The sequence below is a fragment of the Chrysemys picta genome, chromosome 6 (genome assembly GCF_011386835.1).
Source record: "Chrysemys picta bellii isolate R12L10 chromosome 6, ASM1138683v2, whole genome shotgun sequence".
Lineage (NCBI taxonomy): Eukaryota > Metazoa > Chordata > Testudines > Emydidae > Chrysemys > Chrysemys picta.
In genome coordinates, this window is record NC_088796.1 from 40,438,184 (window position 1) to 40,460,630 (window position 22,447).

The window sequence follows — 22,447 nt, forward strand, 5'->3', positions numbered from 1 at the left end:
TTCAGCATATTGAAGGAGGGGGCTCAATGCCTTGCAGGATGGAGCCTCAAAAACTGCAATCGTCAGAAGTTAAAAAACCTTGAGGGCACAAAAATATTTTGACCACTGCATCGGTGAAGATTACCTGACCTCACTTATGCCAATTAGTTTTTAAATGTATTAAACAGTCTGGTAATAAATCATGAAAATGAAAGTGCATAGTGGTAGTGGCGAATAAACAGCAACTACAATTGTACAATAAAGACATTACATTGTTTGCAGTTTTGTAAAAGGCTCCACAAAAGTCTAGGTAACATTTTATTAATCACTTCCTGAATTCAAAATATTGTTTGTGCAAATTTGAAGGGTTAGAAGTCAAATAAGAATCTGCAAATCAGTTACATAAGGGAAGCACAAAATCAATGTCAAACATCTGCTTCCTAGGTATATTTTAAAAATGCATTTCAGATATAAAGCACAATATAGGTTAACTCTTAGAATAGTCTCTGCACTGCTCTTTACAAATAAATTTCTTAAATGTTTTGCTCCTGGGTAAAAGGAGATTTAATGAATTTTTTGCTCATAGGCCAATTTTAAAGGCTCAGATACAAATTTTACATATGCCAATATCACAGTATTCCTAAAAAAGTGTCCTATTATGTCCAAAATAAAGGAAAAATGAACTACCTAGAAATATATTAACTAGGTATGGGCTTGTCTACATAGCACAGGCAATGCAGGCTATGGGTTGTGATTTCTAAAAGTGCTCTAACGTGTTGTGCTCTAACTGCCTAATTCAAGTTAACGGTCTTTCAAACAGGAAAAGTTTAACACAAACGAGGTACCTTTTAGAACATGGCAGCAGAATTTACATGGGGCAGTTACAGCATAGCACATTAGTGCATTTTACAAATCACACCCCTGTGGCACGCTTTGCCATACGGTATAGGTAAGCCCTATGTCTTATTAAGAAGGTACAGCAGTAAGGTTCAGACTATGGCCCCAATTCTACTCACTTATACTGATTTTACACCAGTATAAATGGAGTAATCCTGACACACTGACTCTCTATACCTGCAATGGGCTTGAGGTAATTTGAAACAAGAAATATTAGTATTTAGGTTCCTGATCATCCAGCTATTATAGCCAACGGGGAATTTTGCCACTGACTTCAATGGAGCAGGAGCTGGTCTTTAGACAACAGGGCACATGCTGTGTTACAGAATAGAAGAAAAGATTTTTGGTTTTATAAAGCCATTGTGAATTTTATAAAGAGAATGGTGAATGGGGGTTGAAATTATCAAGAGTATCCAAAGTGCCAGTCTTTGATTTCCCTTACCCCTTTTTAAAAAGGTGAGTAGGTAATCTTAATGCCATAAATTGACACAGGACTGGGGCATTACTGTAGAAAACATTGCTGGATTGTCACTTAATACGGATAATAGTATATGCCTTATACACACTCGCCTGAAACCAGTGAGTACGTACTCAGTCGAGCTCAGCAGTGCCTCTGCTGCTGCCATGGTACCATGGCTATACTGCTATTTATACACGCGCTAGTCCCATGAGAGCTAATGTATGTGTACGTGAGCAGGGGAATCACACCCATAGCTCACAGTGTAGACACAGCCTTACATCTATTTTACAAAGAAGAAAAGGAAACTAAAGAATGATAGGTGTTATGTTTGTCCATGTATAGATAGGGCCACTTTCTGAGTATGATAGAAAACAATCACCATGTGTTTCAAAGTACATTTGATCAGTTTTAAAAGACTGTTCTTATTTGTAGCAAAGATTTACTATTTCTTCCCTTACTCTGTCCCTTCAAAAAAACAAAACAAAACAAAAAAAAACAACCCTCAACCTTTCTTCTACCTCAATGTCCTTATTTTTATTCACCAATGTCTCTATTTATTGCTTTTAAGTGGTGGCTGATATGGAATTATGTCAAACATGTAGGTTTTTATTTTAATAAAAATCAAGATTTTAGAAAACTTAAAATTAATAAAAATGTTTCAACAAATTTTGTTAAAAATTCCAGTGGAAAGCACATTTTAATTAGTTCAAATCTTTCCCTGCACATGTTAGCAATCTGAATATTCTGGTCATGCATGGGAGCTAGCAATCAAAAACGGACTAGAAATGAACTAACCACAAAAGTTTAAACAACTAGTCTATTTTCTTGGTCCAACTTGCATAGAATGGAAATAGTGAAACACCATTAATTGCAAAAAACAACATGTAGATTTCCCTCCCACCCCCAAATATTTCATTTTAATAACCTAAGGTGTGGATATTTGTGAATAAATGTACTTTTAAAATATATAGATTTTTTTTTTTAACCTGACAGTATTGTAAAGCACACATAGGATAGATTTGAAAGGTAAGCAATCCTAATCTTTCAGGGTAATGAAAGCTGAATGCACTAACTCCTCAGTCGCTACTAGAGGAGTCTGAACTATCAGACGATGAATGTTTTTCTTTTTTTCTCTTCTTTTTTTCTTTTTTGTGATGTTTTCCTTTCTTAGATTTACTCTTTTTCTCCTTTTTCCTTTCTTTTTTGTGGGATTTCTGTTTTTTTGGTTTTGGATCTTCTTCTTCAGTGACACTTGATGAATAAGATCTGTTAAAAAAAACAAAATTAATACGGATTACGTTATCAATCATATATTCACTTTATTTTTCTTTCTACACTGAATTTAATGCTGGAAATTGTATAAACACATGAATTCGTGCAGTCGGTATAGAGGTTGTCTACTCCAGCCTGTAATGGGCAAATCAATCAAATCCATGCTCATCCAAACTTTGGCCTCTCTGATGAGGCTGCCTCACCAGGAAAGCAAGGAAAGCACTCCTTAACTAACAGTGTTCAGAAATGTGTAGGTTATGTTTGGAAAGAGTTAGTTACTCATCCTTGTAAATTAATTACTAATTGTATCTTACTGGTTTAAACGTTAATTTTATTTCTTTGCTCTGCCTACAGCATTTTCCAAAATATGGAATGTAGACAGTTCAAGGTTGAAACTTTATTGATAGGCAAATGATCTTATATGTTTAGGTCTTTAAAAAATGGATAGAAAGCAGGAAATCAAGGCACATAACGAGATGAAACCTTGACCAGAAAACCTACAGTAATAAAATCTAACTTAATACCTTAAAACAAATGGCTGTACTACCATTCCCGTTCCCACAATCCCTGCCAATTCAGAGAGCAGATGTTACAGATGCAAAAGATATATACATTTTCATTAAACTGAATTGTCTGTTTAATAAGAGATAAATCTGGTGTGACATTTAGAATATTTCATGAATATGTAGTAACTTGGTTTTAAGTACAAAATTTAATAATGCAATTGGGGGGAGGGGGGAGAGGAAGTCCTCTTTACCTTACTTGATAATAGCTTCATAAACTTAATTGTTACTACTTGTGAAAGTAAGGTATGCAGGATTTGACTTCTTCATAGTAATAGTCAAAGTGCACTAGGGAACTTTTAGTGCAAACTAGCAGGGTCCACAGAGACAGTGTGCAGAATTAACATAGCTACACCTTAATGCCCCAACTGACTTCAATGCGGGTACTCACAGTGCATAAAGTTAAGCTCCTGCATAAATCTTTGTAGGAACAGAGTCTTAGTATGGTGATTGGTAGACTATCAAGCAAATAAAGTATTATTTTAAATTCTCATTCTACATAGTTTTATTTTGTTGTTTAGGGTAAACAAGAGTTTTCTTTTAGCATTTGTAATTGCAATGTCAAATCACTTTTTAGCCATGTTCCGGATTTGTATGCAAAAGATTAGTAGTATGTTTAGTTTTATAGGGTAAAAATTCTGTATCAGACATTCAAATTTAGTATATGTGCTTTTGTAGAAGCAAAAATAAAGGTTAACGTGCACAGGCTATAACAATTTGGTAAGTATATTTTGGACTTTAAAATATTAAGAAAATTCTGTTTTGGGCTTAATTAGGTATTTGTAAGTTACCTTTTCCTTAATTTCTTTGATTTGGATTTTTCTTTGCTTATTCTTTTTAGAGTCTTCTTTTCCTCCTCCTGACTTGTATCTGTGGATATAAAAATTGCATTTTATACAAAATATTTTTCCTTTTCAACTTCAAAATTAATTTAAAAACTCTCACTGAAATCAGTAATTTTTATTGCTAATGTTTGTTTCAAAGACCAAAATATTTTGTAACCAAGTGCTATTTTGCAGGTTCATTTAAAATATTTTGCAGAGCAGCTGCACTTTGGTTACACAACTCACATTGTAAAGGACCTGCAGCTAAGTACTGAGAATAAAATTAGGTATGTGAAACATGGCCACTTTTTCTTTCTTTTTTTTTGTTGGTGTGCTTCAGTGGCGCTCCGGCCGCTTTTTTTTCTTCTTTTTTTGTGTGTGTATGTGCGCGCTTTGGCAGCGCTCCAGTCGCTTTTTTTTTTTTTTTTTTTTGGTGCTTCAGCGGCATTCTGGCTGCTTTTTTTTTGGCGCTTGGGGTGGCAGGAGCCACCTTATGTTCGCGTTATAGCCATATTCAAGTTATCGCAGGGCGCATTATAGCGGGGTTTCCCTGTACCTTCTAAAAATGAAACCTACATCTATCTGACTATCACACAACTGATTTAAAAAAACAAAAAACACTTTCCACAAAGGAAGGCATCCTTTTAAGGATACTTTAAGCCAGTGCATCTTAAACTACCCACAGACCACCGTGGATGCCATAGAAAGGTATCCTTAAGTAGTAAGACTTTATCCTAGGAACTCAACCCATGTACTCCCAGGAGGGGAAGCCCTGCTGAGAGTTTACTTGGATCAATCATCTGAAGACTGATACTGGGGTAGGGGAGATGGTATTGAGGATGTGACATCATTCCATAACCATGAAGATATCATCACTAAAACAGCTGATAGCTGAGATTCCAAACAAGCAATAACAAAATTGTATAAATAGAGAAAATACACATCTAGTTTACAGGCAGATTTCAGTTTTAAGAGATATTAGTAACAAAGATATGTAAAACTTATAAATTCAAAATTCATAATATTAAGGTTGCTAGTGTTTATTTTAAGTAATTCCGTAATATCAATACCATGACACCAGATGCAAGGATGTATCATATCTGATTATAATACTTCCTTCAGCCTTTGAATTAGATGTTTCCCTAATCTACCTTTTAATGCTGAATTTGTCCATCCAATTAAAATCATGTGTGACCATCATTCTTTTCTGTCAAAATGACTTTTGAGGTTTAGCGGAACAAGCAGCAGGAAGTGGGAGACATGTTTAAAAAACTGGGAGAGAAAACATTCCCAAAAAACCCAGATGAGTTTTCAAAAATGCTGTATAGAGCACCTACAACTTAAGGAAGAACATTTATACTAGATAGGGATAACACAATATCCTCTAAACATCTACATACAACTAACTGTTTCTCTCTAGGGCTACATTTACCTTTGTGTTTCCTAAATGAGTGTCCATTCAGAGCCATGGTTTCAGAAATCCCTAGGTCCACAAGTACACAGTTTTTCTGAACAACTTAGTTCCTATCCACAAGTTCAAAAGAAAGGCTTTTTGGGAAAGCAAATTCAGCAACTCATTTTGCCAAAAGAGGTCCTAGCATTTCTTTTGAAGTGTTCTAGCAATACAGGAGGCTATGTTGGAAAACATCTCTCTACCTCGCCTTCCTAATGTCATCAGAATAACCACTTCACAGAGTATGTTTACACAGGAGTTAGAGGTGTGACTGTGGCTCATATAGAGATACCCAACCTAGCTTTAATCTTGCTAGAGTGAGTACCAATAACAGTGAGGTCACAGCAGCAAGGATTTCAGCATGGGCTAGTTGCCCGAGTTAGTACCAGAGTCCCAGGTGTGCTTGCACATCCCATGCTGACACCTGTGCTGCCGTGGCTTCACCGTGCTACTCACACTAGCTAGATTAAAGATAGCTTGGGTATGTCTACACCTGCTGCACCTCGATTGCAGTATAGATATGCACACAGATAGGGTTTTGATTAGGAAGTGGAGGCAGGGTCTAGAATAAGAGAGCAATAATAATGCAAATGAGTAAAAAACATTAAGAAAAGTGCATCCATATCTAAAACACATATTCTAGCTCCCAGAATAACAAAGACTAACTGCAAAGTAACAGCAGAATATCATGCCCCAGCATTCCTAAATTGGGGGCTCACAGTATGCTAGAACAGACTCCCATCTGGGACCTTTTTGTAGGTTGAAACCTTAGCCCTCCTGCGTCATCTTCTGATCAACTTGCGTACTGTGGACTAATTAACCCCACCTGGTTTTCTCTTCCTCTATAGAGGCTGAGCTTCATTTCCCCAAGACAGAGAGCGAGCAGTTATCCCTCCAAATGTTAACTGTCAAATCAAAACTATTAGCTGCATTCAAACAAAATAATGCTTAAGAACTAGAGAGAAGAAACAGACTGAACAAAGAAAAGCATTTAAAGAGGCATCATTTACTTGGGGGAAGGAGAGAAAAAAAAAGAATTGTTTCAGCTTTATGCAGTAAACAAAGGATAACATCAATGAAATAATGTATATTACTTTCCCTGCAATGGGCATTTGCACATTCCAAAACTCACAATCTTTTGGATTTAAGAGCCTAAATGTAGGCACCCATGCTTGAAAATCTTGGTCAAATGTTTTTAAGTAGAAGCTTTTCTCATTTTTCCACAAGGTGTCAGGGGGGTCTCAAATCTCTTCAGCCTGGAGCCATGCCATAAAAGCAATTTTTTTAGGTCACTGGATAAGACAGAGTAAAAAGTGAACTCTACAGGAGTTAAATGACAGTTACAGGACTTTAAACAAGATAGCTTCCCAATTTAGGATTATGCTCTGTTATTTAAAACATACTCTTTTTCTCTGGTAAGGCCTGCAGTTTCCCCAGCTCCTCTTCCTCGCTGTCTTCACTGCTCGTACTGCTAACGTCTAAAACAATGTCTCTTTTGGGGTCCACCCGGAGAAAGTTTCTGCATTCAAATGTCAGATGACCAGCTGAATAAAAATCAAAAAAGAGTAAGCCATGAGCAGAAATACTTCAAATTATAAAATAATGTTAAAGAGTTACTGCTTTGTGCTGAGAAATGTGTTTTCCCTTCCAGTGACAAATTATATCTGCAGTAACCAAAGGTTATCAACTAAGAATGTGTACGTATACTATGTCATTCATTATTTTCTAAAACATACGTGCATCGGTGTGAGTTTCTAGTGCTTTATAGACACATTAGGAAAAAGGAATTTGAAGCTAGCTTACACTGAACTTATACTGAAACATGAGGATTGAACCAGGAAGGTAGATGTGGGGTGGAAGCAACTGCTTGCCATTAAAAAAAATCTCAATATATTCTTTCTACGATCAGCTCAAAAACAAAATTCCAGGATAAAGGTGAAATGAACTAACGATCCTCTCCCAATTACTGTAACAAGCGATAACATTTCTATCTTAGAGATAATAGACTAATTCCTTTTTAATGCAGTCAATATTATAAATGCTATTCATTAAAGCACCCTTTGTCTGCAGCAGCAGTTATCCGTAGCAATGTGTATTTTAAAGAAAATTAGGGGCCAAAAATCCTAAGTTTGTATCCAGGCAACAGAAACTCCTAACTCATCTGAAATAATGGACCTGGGGAAAAATGTGAAAAAAGGGAGCTCCAAATCTATGATAATTTGTAAAGCTGTCAGCTGAAAAAATAATTTAGCCCCATATAAAAGGAAAAGGCTGCTAGAAGTCTCAACAGGAACCAGGCTACTTACTGCTACAAACACAGCTTCTTCACATCAAAGATAATCTCCTGAAGACAAAGCAGTAGGGAACATTAAAACAGAATAGGTTACTTGGCTTTCCTAATTTCTTTCATATCCAGAAAGTTTACAACACTGCACATATTAAACAATTAATTCTATACTAACATCTAATTGCCTTCAGAGGCGTTGACAAGTAAAGCAACGCAGTGTCAAAACTTGCTGGAAGAAAGTCTACTCTCTCTCTCACCATGTAACCTTTTTCTAAATCAATTAAAAAATGGTTTGAAAGGTTTGTCAACAAAATGTTCATTAATAATTAAGGGAATAATTAATTACTTAAATAGTATCAAACATGTAATAAGAAGATTTAGTATTAATTTTTTTAAAGATAGACTAAAGATAGATAGCAAAGCCCACAGGTAAGTGGGGAACATGGAGACCGGGGAGATGGGTCGGAAACGAGAGGGAGTGTGGGCTATATTGGCAGAGAGAAAGGAGAGTCAGGACAAAACTGGGAGGAAAGATCAAACCAGTATCTTAGATGCCTATATACAAATGCGAGAAGTATGGGGAATAAGCAGGAAGAACTGGAAGTGCTAATAAATAAATACAACTATGACATTGTTGGCATCACTGAAACTTGGTGGGATAATACACATGATTGGAATGTTGGTGTGGATGGGTACAGCTTGCTCAGGAAGGATAGACAGGGGAAAAAGGGAGGAGGTGTTGCCTTATATATTAAAAATGTACACACTTGGACTGAGGTAGAGATGGACATAGGAGACGGAAGTGTTGAGAGTCTCTGGGTCAGGCTAAAAGGGGCAAAAAAACAAGGGAGATGTCATGCTAGGAGTCTACTACAGGCCACCTAACCAGGTGGAAGAGGTGGATGAGGCTTTTTTCAAGCAACTAACAAAATCATCCAAAGCCCAAGATTTGGTGGTGATGGGGGACTTCAACTATCCGGATATATGTTGGGAAAATAACACAGCGGGGCACAGACTATCCAACAAATTCTTGGACTGCATTGGAGACAACTTTTTATTTCAGAAGGTTGAAAAAGCTACTAGGGGGGAAGCTGTTCTAGACTTGATTTTAACAAATAGGGAGGAACTCGTTGAGAATGTGAAAGTAGAAGGCAGCCTGGGTGAAAGTGATCATGAAATCATAGAGTTTGCAATTCTAAGGAAGGGTAGAAGGGAGAACAGCAAAATAGAGACAATGGATTTCAGGAAGGCAGATTTTGGGAAGCTCCGAGAGCTGATAGGTAAGGTCCCATGGGAATCAAGACTGAGGGCAAAAACAACTGAGGAGAGTTGGCAGTTTTTCAAAGGGACACTATTAAGGGCCCAAAAGCAAGCTATTCCGCTGGTTAGGAAAGATAGAAAATGTGGCAAAAGACCACCTTGGCTTAACCACGAGATCTTGCACGATCTAAAAAATAAAAAGGAGTCATATAAAAAATGGAAACTAGGACAGATTACAAAGGATGAATATAGGCAAACAACACAGGAATGCAGGGGCAAGATTAGAAAGGCAAAGGCACAAAATGAGCTCAAACTAGCTACGGGAATAAAAGGAAACAAGAAGACTTTTTATCAATACATTAGAAGCAAGAGGAAGACCAAAGACAGGGTAGGCCCACTGCTTAGTGAAGAGGGAAAAACAGTAACAGGAAACTTGGAAATGGCAGAGATGCTTAATGACTTCTTTGTTTCGGTCTTCACCGAGAAGTCTGAAGGAATGCCTAACATAGTGAATACTAATGGGAAGGGGGTAGGTTTAGCGGATAAAATAAAAAAAGAACAAGTTAAAAATCACTTAGAAAAGTTAGATGCCTGCAAGTCACCCGGGCCTGATGAAATGCATCCTAGAATACTCAAGGAGCTAATAGAGGAGGTATCTGAGCCTCTAGCTATTATCTTTGGAAAGTCATGGGAGACGGGAGAGATTCCAGAAGACTGGAAAAGGGCAAATATAGTGCCCATCTATAAAAAGGGAAATAAAAACAACCCAGGAAACTACAGACCAGTTAGTTTAACTTCTGTGCCAGGGAAGATAATGGAGCAAGTAATTAAGGAAATCATCTGCAAACACTTGGAAGGTGGTAAGGTGATAGGGAACAGCCAGCATGGATTTGTGAAGAACAAATCATGTCAAACCAATCTGATAGCTTTCTTTGATAGGATAACGAGCCTTGTGGATAAGGGTGAAGCGGTGGATGTGGTATACCTAGACTTTAGTAAGGCATTTGATACGGTCTTGCATGATATTCTTATCGATAAACTAGGCAAATACAATTTAGATGGGGCTACTATAAGGTGGGTGCATAACTGGCTGGATAACCGTACTCAGAGAGTTGTTATTAATGGTTCCCAATCCTGCTGGAAAGGCGTAACGAGTGGGGTACCGCAAGGGTCTGTTTTGGGACCGGCTCTGTTCAATATCTTCATCAACGACTTAGATATTGGCATAGAAAGTACGCTTATTAAGTTTGCGGATGATACCAAACTGGGAGGGATTGCAACTACTTTGGAGGACAGGGTCATAATTCAAAATGATCTGGACAAATTGGAGAAATGGTCTGAGTTAAACAGGATGAAGTTTAACAAAGACAAATGCAAAGTGCTCCACTTAGGAAGGAAAAATCAATTTCACACATACAGAATGGGAAAAGACTGTCTAGGTAGGAGTACGGCAGAAAGGGATCTAGGGGTTATAGTGGACCACAAGCTAAATATGAGTCAACAGTGTGATGCTGTTGCAAAAAAAGCAAACATGATTCTGGGATGTATTAACAGGTGTGTTGTGAGCAAGACACGAGAAGTCATTCTTCCGCTCTACTCTGCTCTGGTTAGGCCTCAGCTGGAGTATTGTGTCCAGTTCTGGGCGCCGCATTTTAAAAAAGATGTGGAGAAATTGGAAAGGGTCCAAAGAAGAGCAACAAGAATGATTAAAGGTCTTGAGAACATGACCTATGAAGGAAGGCTGAAAGAATTGGGTTTGTTTAGTTTGGAAAAGAGAAGACTGAGAGGGGACATGATAGCAGTTTACAGGTATCTAAAAGGGTGTCATAAGGAGGAGGAAGAGAACTTGTTCACCTTAGCCTCTAAGGATAGAACCAGAAACAATGGGTTTAAACTGCAGCAAGGGAGGTCTAGGTTGGACATTAGGAAAAAGTTCCTAACTGTCAGGGTGGTTAAACACTGGAACAAATTGCCTAGGGAGGTTGTGGAATCTCCGTCTCTGGAGATATTTAAGAGTAGGTTAGATAAATGTCTATCAGGGATGGTCTAGACAGTATTTGGTCCTGCCATGCGGGCAGGGGACTGGACTCGATGACCTCTCGAGGTCCCTTCCAGTCCTATAATCTATGAATCTATGAATCTATGAATAAACCAGATCAAAACTAATTCTGTGCTAAGATGTTAAGAGAGAATAATCACTGAGCTTCCCAACGCTTCCCAACATACAATGTTGAAATGATAAAGAACAGCTACAGTACTTGCAAGGTAGTGTGTTATGGTGGTGTCTTCCAAAGTGTGGGCATGCAGAGGAACAGCCCTTGAATTGTTCTTTAGAGTCTCAGCTTTCATTAAAAAAACAACAAACAAACAAAAAAAAGTATATCTGGTATAGTTGTGAAATGACTGTAATTAATGCAAAAATTCTTGTTTGAGCTTGCAGAGAGCCTGATACAATAGTTCTCAGATGTGAACTGCTCATTCATCAAAATGGGTGCCAACTCAGATACCAATGAGGATATGTAAAATGTCAAATTTGTTAACCATTTCACTTCTCACTGAAGCATGTAGGAAAGAAGTAGTATCTTATTATTAGGACCCTACCAAATGCACAGTTCATTTTGATCAATTTCAAAGTCAGAAGGCTTTAAATTTGGTCAATTTCATGTTTTCAGATGTTTACATCTGAAATTTCACCTGGCGGTCCCAACCCAAAAGGTACCCGGAGGTGGGTCTGATCCCCCTGCCACTGAGCAGCCCTTCAGGTAAAAGGGAAGTCCTGTCCCTCCCCATCCCAGCAAGGATTTGCAGCTAGAAGCCCCTGGCTGGGGCACTCCCAACAGCCCAGGGGAGATCAGATTTCACAGGGAAAGGCTTATTTCACGGCCCATGACACATTTTTCACGGCCGTGAAATTGGTAGGGCCCTACTTATTATGAAGATCTACACTAAGGTTTCCCACAGTGTGGGAGTAGGGAGCACACAAAAAAAGTATACATTATGATAGGCAGGTTTTTAACGAACTGCAGAAGAGGTGTGTTTGTGTATGTATGTGTGGAGGGGGAACTGTTTCATTTTCCCGAAGAGAGAGCTCAGCTTTCAGAAGTTTGAGAGAAACTGCACTCTGGGCATCTTTATACTGCCTTCATACTTACGATAGCCACACTTCTTGCATCCTGCCCTGATATTATCCTTATTTCCACCTGAAAACAAACATACTTCCATTAATAATTGGGTTTTACTAATTAGACCTTAGTTTCTTTTTATATTTGACTCGACACCGCGTTAAAGTACATACGCATTCTGTAGTGATTTATTCATTAGAAAAGTCTATTAGAAAACCTAATATCTGGTCTAGTGTCCGGCTATGCCGGAAGGACAGGAAACACTGGATGTGATTTAATTAGGCTGCAACTTTATTCCTAAATGTCTGGGAGTACCCGGCAGATAAAAGTTTACAGTGCAGATAATTCTCTAATTATTTACATACACCCGGGGATAGGACTGCCCCTTACCCATCCTGGTCCTCTGCAATCCGACTGCTGGGACCTCTCACTCCCTCCCCAAATGAGGGGGGCTGACTCGCTGTCGTACCAGTCCTTAAACACCTATTTCCACTCCTTTAAAGAATACCTCCTTTAAATCCTCTCTCAATCTATTTTATCTGATCACTGTATCCATTCCCTATGGGAGTACCTGCACTGGACATCTGCCACAAGGAGGCACCAGCAATTAGCTTGGCTGCCTTACCCCATATCTAGCTGGGTTCCCAGAAATCTTCTGATGCCTTCTTCAATACCAGCCAAAAACATATCAGCTTCTAAGTCTGCAGGTCAACCACATCTGCCATGAATAACTCTTGCCCGATATGCTACGTAAGGATGAGAAATCACCAACTCCCTTATGCCATCCATGATTTTGGCTACCTCCCTGTTCTCAGACCTCCTACCCTTGTCAACCCATGGAGGCTTCACAGCTTCCTGCCACACCCTGTATCACAACATGCCCATCCATATAGTTTTTACTCCTGGGAAAAGTTCCAGGATCTGGCTCAAGTCCCTCTTAGCTCTGAACATTAAGTCCACCTCTTCACACATTCCTAAATCATTTCCCCCGAGGAGAATGACAATCCTATCTGGTGCATGCACACAGGCCACCACACTATCAGAAGGGGCATAAGCTGCTCCCATAACATGCACCTCCTCTCACCCTTTTTACTTATTTTGGTAACCAAAAGCATTGAGCCATAATGTAAAGGGAAACAGAATACTATGGTGTTACAACATCTCCAAAGTCACTTTTCTACAGCATATCCTATCACAATAATCCTGATATTCCATGTTAAAACAATTAGTGCCAAGTACTTTTAGATAAATCCACTCTGAATGACTGGAATAATCTATTTTAATGATGTTTTGCATTTTTATTTTTTAGTTCTTGTCCTAAAGAATGGCAACAAATGAAAATTAGCCTACTGTTAAAATATGTTAATTACAACTAAATATAGCCTTTAAACTAAATGCGGGGCTTCTTTTTGCTATATACATTTATTCAAGCAATTATATAGCTTAACTTTCATTTAGAGTCTTAATTTTTACTTTTTTATTTTAGAAAATGGTGAATGATGCAGGTCTTATTTACCAAATTTTGTCACTAATGATTTTTGTCAAGCTCTAGTTGGATAGATAATAAAATTCAACTAAAAATTTCCCCAAACATTTTTAATTAAATAAAACCACCTTAAATGTGCTGGATACATAGGAAAAAAAAGTTTATCATAGTATGTTTTGCCTTTAAGGATACGTCTAGACTGCAATTAAAAACCTGCAGCTGGCCTGAGCTAGCTGACTTGGGCTCATGGGGCTTAGGGTAAAGGGCTGTTCAATAATCAGTGTGGCCATTCGGGCTTGGGCTGGAGCTGGGCTCTGGTATACCGCGAGGGAGCAGGGTTCCAGAGCTCAGGCTCCAGCCTGAACCCAAACGCAATGAAGCAGCCCTTTACCCCAAACCCTGTGCACCTAAGTCAGCTGGCATGAGCCAGCCAGGGGTTTTTAATTTCAATTTAGACATACCCTTAAACTAACAAATTTATTAATACATTCTTTGTTTATCTATAGTTAGTGAATTTAACTGATTGTTTCTGGTCGCCATGTCCTTCAAGATTTTAGAACTAGTATATAAGTAAATGAAGCATTGGTTAGGTAAGCTTACCTCACATAACATGATAAAGGCCTAATCCTTACTTAGTGGATAATTCATTAGCAATTAGTGTATAAATAGATGCGTAAGTAATATATGAGCAATATATATGTAGATTCTGTATGCCTGCATAATTGAGTATGGTTATGACCTCTGTATAATCTTTCGAGATAGGACAGCGTGAACAAAGGTTCCTGGCAATGAATAATAACATCTGGACATTCTGTTATTGAGTTTTTGGTGTGTCTAGGGAAAATGAGGGAAGTTTCTGTCAGATAACTAGAATTGATAGTTTTGTTATTGTTAAAAATTTAGAAAAACATGTTATATAACTTAGTGTGCAATCAGGATTATCATATAGGGTAGTACATATTACCAAATAGAAAAGGAGCGATTGTGCTAAAGAATGAGGAGTGTTGATAAAAAGTGATATGTAATATTGTATATAAAAGATCATGTTGGGACCTGAGGTCTCTGTCTATCTGACAGACAATTCATTAGCCTGCTACCTTCCACCTGATCACTGAGATGTGGCACTCCGTACCTGTGTGAATTAAACCTGGATACTGGATTCAAGAACTCAGAGTTATCAGCAGTCTGTCTGCTTTCCTTGGGTTTGTGAGTAAACCTGTGGGCCTTGCCGAATGGGGTTCTGAAATATCACTAAATAGTAGAGATCATCCTCTTACATGTTGTTTTTTGTTTATAGATTGGAAGAGGAAAACAAGCTTTCCTGCTTTTCCAACTCCCAAAAGGTTTTTTAACTTTGAATGAAGTAGTCATTGAACTGAACTAGTTGAAATAAACTGAAATGATTAAAATATTCTCTCTGCATCTACTGAAGAGGCTACTGCTGTCAAAAGCTGATTTAGCACTTCAACAAAAACTGGTTCCAGGTGCTTAGCCAGTGACTTCCACCAGTTCAGAGTTGACTTTCTTTAATACTATTAATCAGTACGTTTCCTGATAAAGTATTTCTTGTATTTAGCCTAGAGGATTTTAATAGATTATAATAAGTTTAGGCCTTAACCTAGATTGAAAATTAATTTTTAAATTGACAACCAATTACTTTTTAACTATATCTGTATGTAAATTAAAAAAAAAAATTTACCGATTTAAAATCCAAAATCCAATTTGAATAAAAAAAAAGATTTAAGAAAACACAAAACAGATTTTCATTCACCCTACAATCATTACAAATTATATAAAATTTGTCATGTGCACTCATGCATTAATTGTACATACGTATTTCCACAGATACAAAATCTAAGTTATGATTTCTAAACTGAGAGATAAACACAAACAAGGGCGTAGTCAACTCATGCAGTTAATGGCAGTTAACTCATGCGATTAACTCAAAAAAATTAATTGCGATTAAAAAATTTTTTATCGCGATTAATCGCACTGTTAAACAATAGAATACCAATTGAAATTTATTAAATATTTTTGGATGTTTTTCAACGTTTTCAAATATATTACAAATTACAACACAATACAAAGTGCACAGTGCTCACTTTATATTATTTCTTATTACAAATATTTGCACTGTAAAAATGATAAACACAAGTAATATTTTTCAATTCACCTCACACAAGTACTATAGTGAAATCTCTATCATGAAAGTGCAACTTATAAATGTAGCATTTTTTTGTTACATAGCTGCACTCAAAAATAAAACAATGTAAAACTTTAGAGCCTACAAGTCCACGCCATCCTACTTCTTGTTCAGCCAATCGCTCAGACAAACAAGTTTGTTTACATTTGCAGGAGATAATGCTGCCGGCTTGGTTACAATGTCACCTGAAAATGAGAACAGGCATTCACATGGCATTGTCGTAGTCAGTATCTCAAGATATTTACTTGCCAGATGCGCTAAAGATTCGTATGTCCCTTCATGCTTTGACCACCATTCCAGAGGACATGCATCCATGCTGATGATGGGTGCTGCTCGATGACGATCCAAAGCAGTGCAGACCGACGCATGTTCGTTTTCATCATCTGAGTCAGGTGCCACCAGCAGAAAGTTGATTTTCTTTTTGGGTGCTTTGGGTTCTGTAGTTTCCGCATCGGAGTGTTGCTCTTTTAAGACTTCTGAAAGCATGCTCCACACCTCATCTCTCTCAGATTTTGGAAGGCACTTCAGATTCTTAAATTTTAGGTCAAGCGCTGTAGCTATCTTTAGAAATTTCACACTGGTACCTTCTTTGCGTTTTGTCAAATCTGCAAAAGTGTTCTTAAAACTAACAACATGTGCTGGGTCATCATCCGAGACTGCTATAACATGAAATATATGGCAGAATGCAGGTAAAACAGAGCAGAAGACATACAATTCTCCCCCAAGGAATTCAGTCACAAATTTAATTAACACATTTTTTTAACAAGCGCAATCAGCATGGAGGCATTTCCTCTGGAAAGGTGGCCGAAGCATGAAGGGGCATACAAATGGTTAGCATGTCTGGCACGTAAATATCTTGCAATAACAGCTACAAAAGTGCTATGCGAATGCCCGTTTTCCCTTTCAGGTGAAATTGTAAATAAGAAGCAGGCAGCATCATCTCCTGTAAATGTAAACCAATTTGTTTGTCTTAGTGATTGGCTGAACAAGAAGTAGGACTGAGTGGATTGTAGGCTCTAAAGATTTACATTGTTTTGTTTTTGAGGGCAGTTATGCAACAACAACAAAAAAATCTACATTTCTAAGTTGCAATTTCATGATAAAGAGATTGCATTACAGTACTTGTATGAAGTGAATTGAAAAATAGTATTTCTTTTGTTTATCATTTTATAGAGCAAATATTTGTAATTGAAAAAAAATAAATAGTGAGCACTGTACACTTTGTATTCTGTGTTGTAATTGAAATCAATATATTTGAAAATATAGAAAAACATCCAAAAATATTTAATAAATTTCATTTGGTATCCTATTGTTTAACAGTGCAATTAAAACTTGAGTTAATCACGTTAACTGCAATTAATCAACAACCCTACTTTTAATATTTTGTTTTTGATAATTTAGTAAATCAGCATCTTAGCTGATGCTTTCATGCAGAAATAGTTTCATTTGTGGTATTAAGGTAGAATAGGTTATATCCTTTGTAAAGCAATAAGCTAGGATGTAAAAAAAAAAAATTAAAGAGGGTAGAAACAAGCACAGGTCAGATAATGTCAGAAATCAGACACTGAGAATTCTCCCTATGGTAGGATATTTGGTACAAAAAAATCTGAAGAACTTAGACTTCTGAAAATGATGTTAAAGTTGCACGATAATTTCATTTGTGTATTTTTCTGATTCTTTTGTCATGGCTGCTTAATTGAGTTGAAAAGACACCAGAAGATATTCAAAGCTCTTTATTAATAACAGAATACTTCTGCAGATTTAAATTGAAATTACATATACAACATTCTTGAAACTAACCCCCCCCATTATTATATATCATTAATATTACCCTAGTGTCTATGAGCCCTAGTCATGGATCTGGACTCCACTGTATTAGGTGCTTTTCAAATACAGAACAAAAAGTCAGTCCCTTTGTTCCCAAGGAACTCACAAGGAACAAGCTGACTGCCCATTTCTTCTTTCCTTACACTGACATGACATGACTTCATTATGGAGCAGCTGCTGGCACTTCATAGTTAAGGTTGCAACTATAAACTGATTCTCCCTCTTAAACTCCCCCCCTACTCCTCCTGCCCCCCCAATGGAAAAATAAATAGTGTCCTCAAAATTGGGTTTGAATTAGATCCTTTAACTAATTCTAAGTCAACAGGACAAGAGATTAATGATATTACATCATAAAAATAATAAAATAAAAATAACCAGATTTTAAATGGGAACTTCAAAATAGTACACCAGCTCCTAGCAAGCTATCTTTGGCTTGCTGGGAAGCTCATTGTCTTCAGGAGGCTCTGCAAAACACCAAGGACCCATCAAATCCACATGTAAGAGTTTCAGAAAGCTAATTTGCCAGTGTATTAAAGGACATAGACAATCTATGCAATACAGGGCACATACATATTATGAAGCAGAGTTTTCTGCCAGTCTCATTTCCTCCCTGACACACATCTCTTTCAGACTCCCTAAATTCAGCAGGAGGATTCCCACTTCAGTGCACTGGTTGAGGTCTTCAGAAGTGGGACACTTGCCTAGAAGGATGGTGAGATGCGGCAAGCTGCAAGACCACAGGACTTAGGGATGGCAGAGAGGGAAGAGACTACTGAGGAGGCAGCAATCTCTCATCCTTGTTTGTTCTCTGTGTATGGGCTCCATAGCTGGCTGTGGGCCCCTGAGTAATCAGCAGAGACAGCTCTGTTTGCTGGTGTCTTGGTAGGGGCCATGTGGTTCTGACCCTTTTACCTTTGATCAGCCCTGCTGTTTGAAGTCTCAGTAGTTAATTACTCCCTGGTAGTGATGGTTGGGGCTGAGCTGAGCTAAGCAGAGACACATGGTATAAAAAGTCACTTGCTAGGTGAACTCAAGAGCTGTGAACAGAGGTAGCTAACATGATAGTTTGGGAAGGAGTTCAGAGGGGGACAGAGATAATTTCCTGAAGCTGGGACTTCCTGTGCATGAAGTGCAAGTTGATGGCCATGCTGAAAGAAAAAAAAATTGGATTAAAAGGGCAAGTAGAGATACTACCGAGAATCAGAGAAGCTGAGGAGTTCTTAGACAACTAAGTTCAGGAAACTTCAATATCTCAGGTTCCTGGAAGAGACAAACTGGCCATCAAGGAGTCAGAGAGAGAGAGGAACTCAGCAAAGGCATAGCAGTGCTTAATGACCAAAGGCAGAAGTCAAGGTGGCTTTCTACACAGTTGGAGGCTGACAACGATGGGTAGGCTGCAGCCACCAGAGAGAAGAGGACCTAGGAGGAATTCCACACAGCTAGAAGTTTACCATCGATACCAGGTCCTCAATGTGGAAACTGTGGAAGATCTTTCTGAAGATCCGGCTGGTCAATGGAACAGAGAGCTGTGGATGTCTGCTTGGCCCAACCTGTAAGAAAATCAAGCTTGCCCACAAAGAGATCTTCAACTGGCGCCAAGGAAGATTGATGATCTTTGTTGGGGATTCTACAACAACAAGAATAGAAAGAACATTCTGCCAAGGACTGACAGACAAAAGGCAGCATGCGGCCTTCCCAGAGCCAAGAAATGTCATGTCACACCAAGACTGGATAGGCTTCTGAAGTTGATGGGTAAGGATCCACTGGTGATAGTCTACATCAGCCCTAATGCCACTGCACTGTGGGATATCTCACAGATTATAGGTGACTTCAGGGAACTTAGAATGCTGCTGAAGAAGGAGAATGTCCAAGTGATTTTCTGTCTTCCTTCACCAAAGGACATGGAGGATCTCCAAGAAGTCAAAAGATTCTGAAAGTGAATCTCTGGCTAGGTAAGTGGTGAGGATGTATGATTTTAACTTTATGGAATATTGGTCCACTTATGGGGAGAATTGGCTGTCCAGTTTGGATTGCCTTCATCTCAGTAGAAAAGGAACCAATTTTCTCAGGGACAGCCTGGCTACAGTAGTTAGGAGGGCGTTAAACTAATAACAAAAGGAGAGAGTAAGAAGAGGGAAGAAATGGGCATTCATTTAACACAAAATTGAGATGCTGTAAACACAATTAATCAAGGAACCGAAGGACAAGAAGAGAAAAAAAAATTCTTTAATTATGTATACGCCAATGCTAGGAGCCTGAAATTGCTCATTTATGAACAAAAATTTGATCCAGTTGGTGCCAGAAACCTGATGGGAATATTTGCACAATTGGAATGCAAAAATCAACTGCTATAATTTATTTAAGAAATATCAAGTGGGCAAAAGGGAAAGGGTAGTGGCACTCTGTCAAAAATGACATTATCTGTTTCCAAGTGAATGAGAACTCAGAAGAAAGTGATCCATATGCATTCAGAGTCAATGTCCTAACAGATATACTCCCATTTTGTGCTTTTAGTTATCGTCTGCTACAGACCATCAAATAACACTAAGGAACAGGGTGACCTGCTTGTTAAACACATATCTATAATATGTAGGAAAAAAAGTTGTGTGATCATGGGGGCCTTAAGTTTGAGTGACATATGGAGGTCACATGCTGTCAGTATTAACACATCTTCAGAATTTCTAAATATTCTAGATGACAATTTCCTAACTCAAGAAGTATTGCATCCAACATGGACAAATTCTATATTAGATCTCATCTTTACAGATAAAGAGGAATTCATCACAGAACTAAAAATTAGTGGTAGCTTAGGTACAAGTGATTATGATTTGATCACATTTGTCACATGCAGGCAGAATAAAGTCCAAACCAGTAACATATGCACTTGGTGCTTTAAAAAGGCAAATTTCACAAAACTAAAAACAATTATGAGCCATATCAGCTGGGAGGAAGAATTTAATCACAAAAATGTGAATGATAATAGGGAATTGTTTAAAAACACTTTACTAGATGCCCCAAAAGCCATAATACCACAATCCAGAAAAGCCGTACTGGTTAAAAAAAAATGACCTGGCTTAAAGGGGAAGTGAAGGGGGCTATAGAAAATAATAATGAGAATGATGATAAAACAATATATAACATATGAAATAAAGGGGAAGTTAGCAATAATGAATATATATCAGAAGCTATGAATTGTAGACAATTGATAAGGGAAGCAAATGGACACAAGGAGAAAACTATGGCCAGCAGAGTTAAGTACAAAAAGGATGAGTTTTTTTAAAAGTATATAAGAACATAAAGAACCCTAACAATGGTTTTGGACGATTACTAAATGGAAATGGTGGAATTATTATTATAACACAGAAAAGACAAAACTGTTCAATAAATATTTTTCTGTATTTGGGGATAAGCCAGATGATTTAGTCATCTCATATGATGATTACATTCTTTCCATAAAGATCTCTCATGAGGATGTTAGACAGCAACTATTAAAGTCAGACATTTTTAAATTAGTAGGTCCAAATAGCTTGCATCCAAGAGTTTCAGCTTTCACCTTTATTTAACTACTCTTCTACTAAGAGCTAATTTTATTTCCATACTGAGAAAACTTGGATATTTACATTAAGCAGAGGCAGAGCTGGATATCATCTATATACTGTTGACAATTCAGCCTGAACATTGTCAGCAGCATTCCCAGTGGTTTCACATAGATATGGAATAAGGTGAGGAAAATAAATGAGCCTTGTGAGACACCGACTGCAGACAGAGGCTATGGAGGTGGAGAAACCGTTGCCCATAACAATCCTTTGGATTTGGTTTGAGAGAAAGGACTGTAGTCATTTCAGGATATTTCTGTTCATCCCCACACTTACTGGGCTGCAATAGGAGTATTTGGTGATGTTGCAGAGAGACCCAGCAGAATTAGTATGGAATTATCTCCTTCCCTTGACTATGATCAGGAATAGATCATCCAAGAAGCCAAAGGCTGCATCTGTCTGTCTCTCTTTTTGAAACTTACGACTGGAGAAAATAGGGATTAATATGAGAATTGAAAGACACATAAGGAACCGGTTAAAGGGGAGACTACAACTGGCCATAGCAAAAGCTGAACTGTCAGGCTGGAGGAAGGTTACTAGTGGAGTTCCACAGGGATCAGTCTTGAGACCAGTCTTATGTAACATTTTTATTAATGACCTTGGCACAAAAAAAATGGGAGTACGCTAATAAAATTTCCAAATGACACAAAGTTGGGAGGTATTGCCAATATGGAGGAGGACTGGATCATACAAGAACAGTGGATGACCTTGAAAACTGGAGTAATAGTGTTACCCATAATTTGACAGTCCTGCGGTAACCCCAGAATGTGGCAATACTGCCATCAGCCATCTTGTATTTTCAGGTTTCAGAGTAGAGGCCGTGTTAGTCTGTATCCGCAAAAAGAACAGGAGTACTTGTGGCACCTTAGAGACTAACAAATTTATTAGAGCATAAGCTTTCGTGGGCTACTGCCCACTTCTTCGGATGCATATAGAGTGGAACATATATTGAGGAGATATATATATACACACATACAGAGAGCATGAACAGGTGGGAGTTGTCTTACCAACTCTGAGAGGCCAATTAAGAGAAAAATTTTTTTTTGAAGTGATAATCAAGCTAGTCCAGTACAGACAGTTTGATAAGAAGTGTGAGAATACTTACAAGGGGAGATAGATTCAATGTTTGTAATGGCTCAGCCATTCCCAGTCTCTATTCAAGCCTAAATTGATTGTATCTAGTTTGCATATCAATTCCAGCTCAGCAGTCTCTCGTTG

General features: G+C 37.9%; 1 protein-coding gene across 1 annotated transcript in view; it reads right to left on the bottom strand.

Annotated features, from left to right (window-relative positions):
- Nucleotides 1-254: 254 nt before the first annotated feature.
- The window catches only part of SREK1IP1 (SREK1 interacting protein 1), a 32,658-nt gene continuing 10,465 nt past the window's right edge, over nt 255-22,447 (bottom strand). The window contains exons 2-5 of the mRNA XM_065599042.1: nt 12,148-12,195; nt 6,852-6,992; nt 3,963-4,041; nt 255-2,602 (exon numbers count right to left, since the gene is read on the bottom strand). Of these exons, the coding sequence (XP_065455114.1) occupies nt 2,413-2,602; nt 3,963-4,041; nt 6,852-6,992; nt 12,148-12,195 (458 nt within the window). The 3' untranslated portion in view covers nt 255-2,412. The remainder of the gene's footprint in view (nt 2,603-3,962; nt 4,042-6,851; nt 6,993-12,147; nt 12,196-22,447) is intronic.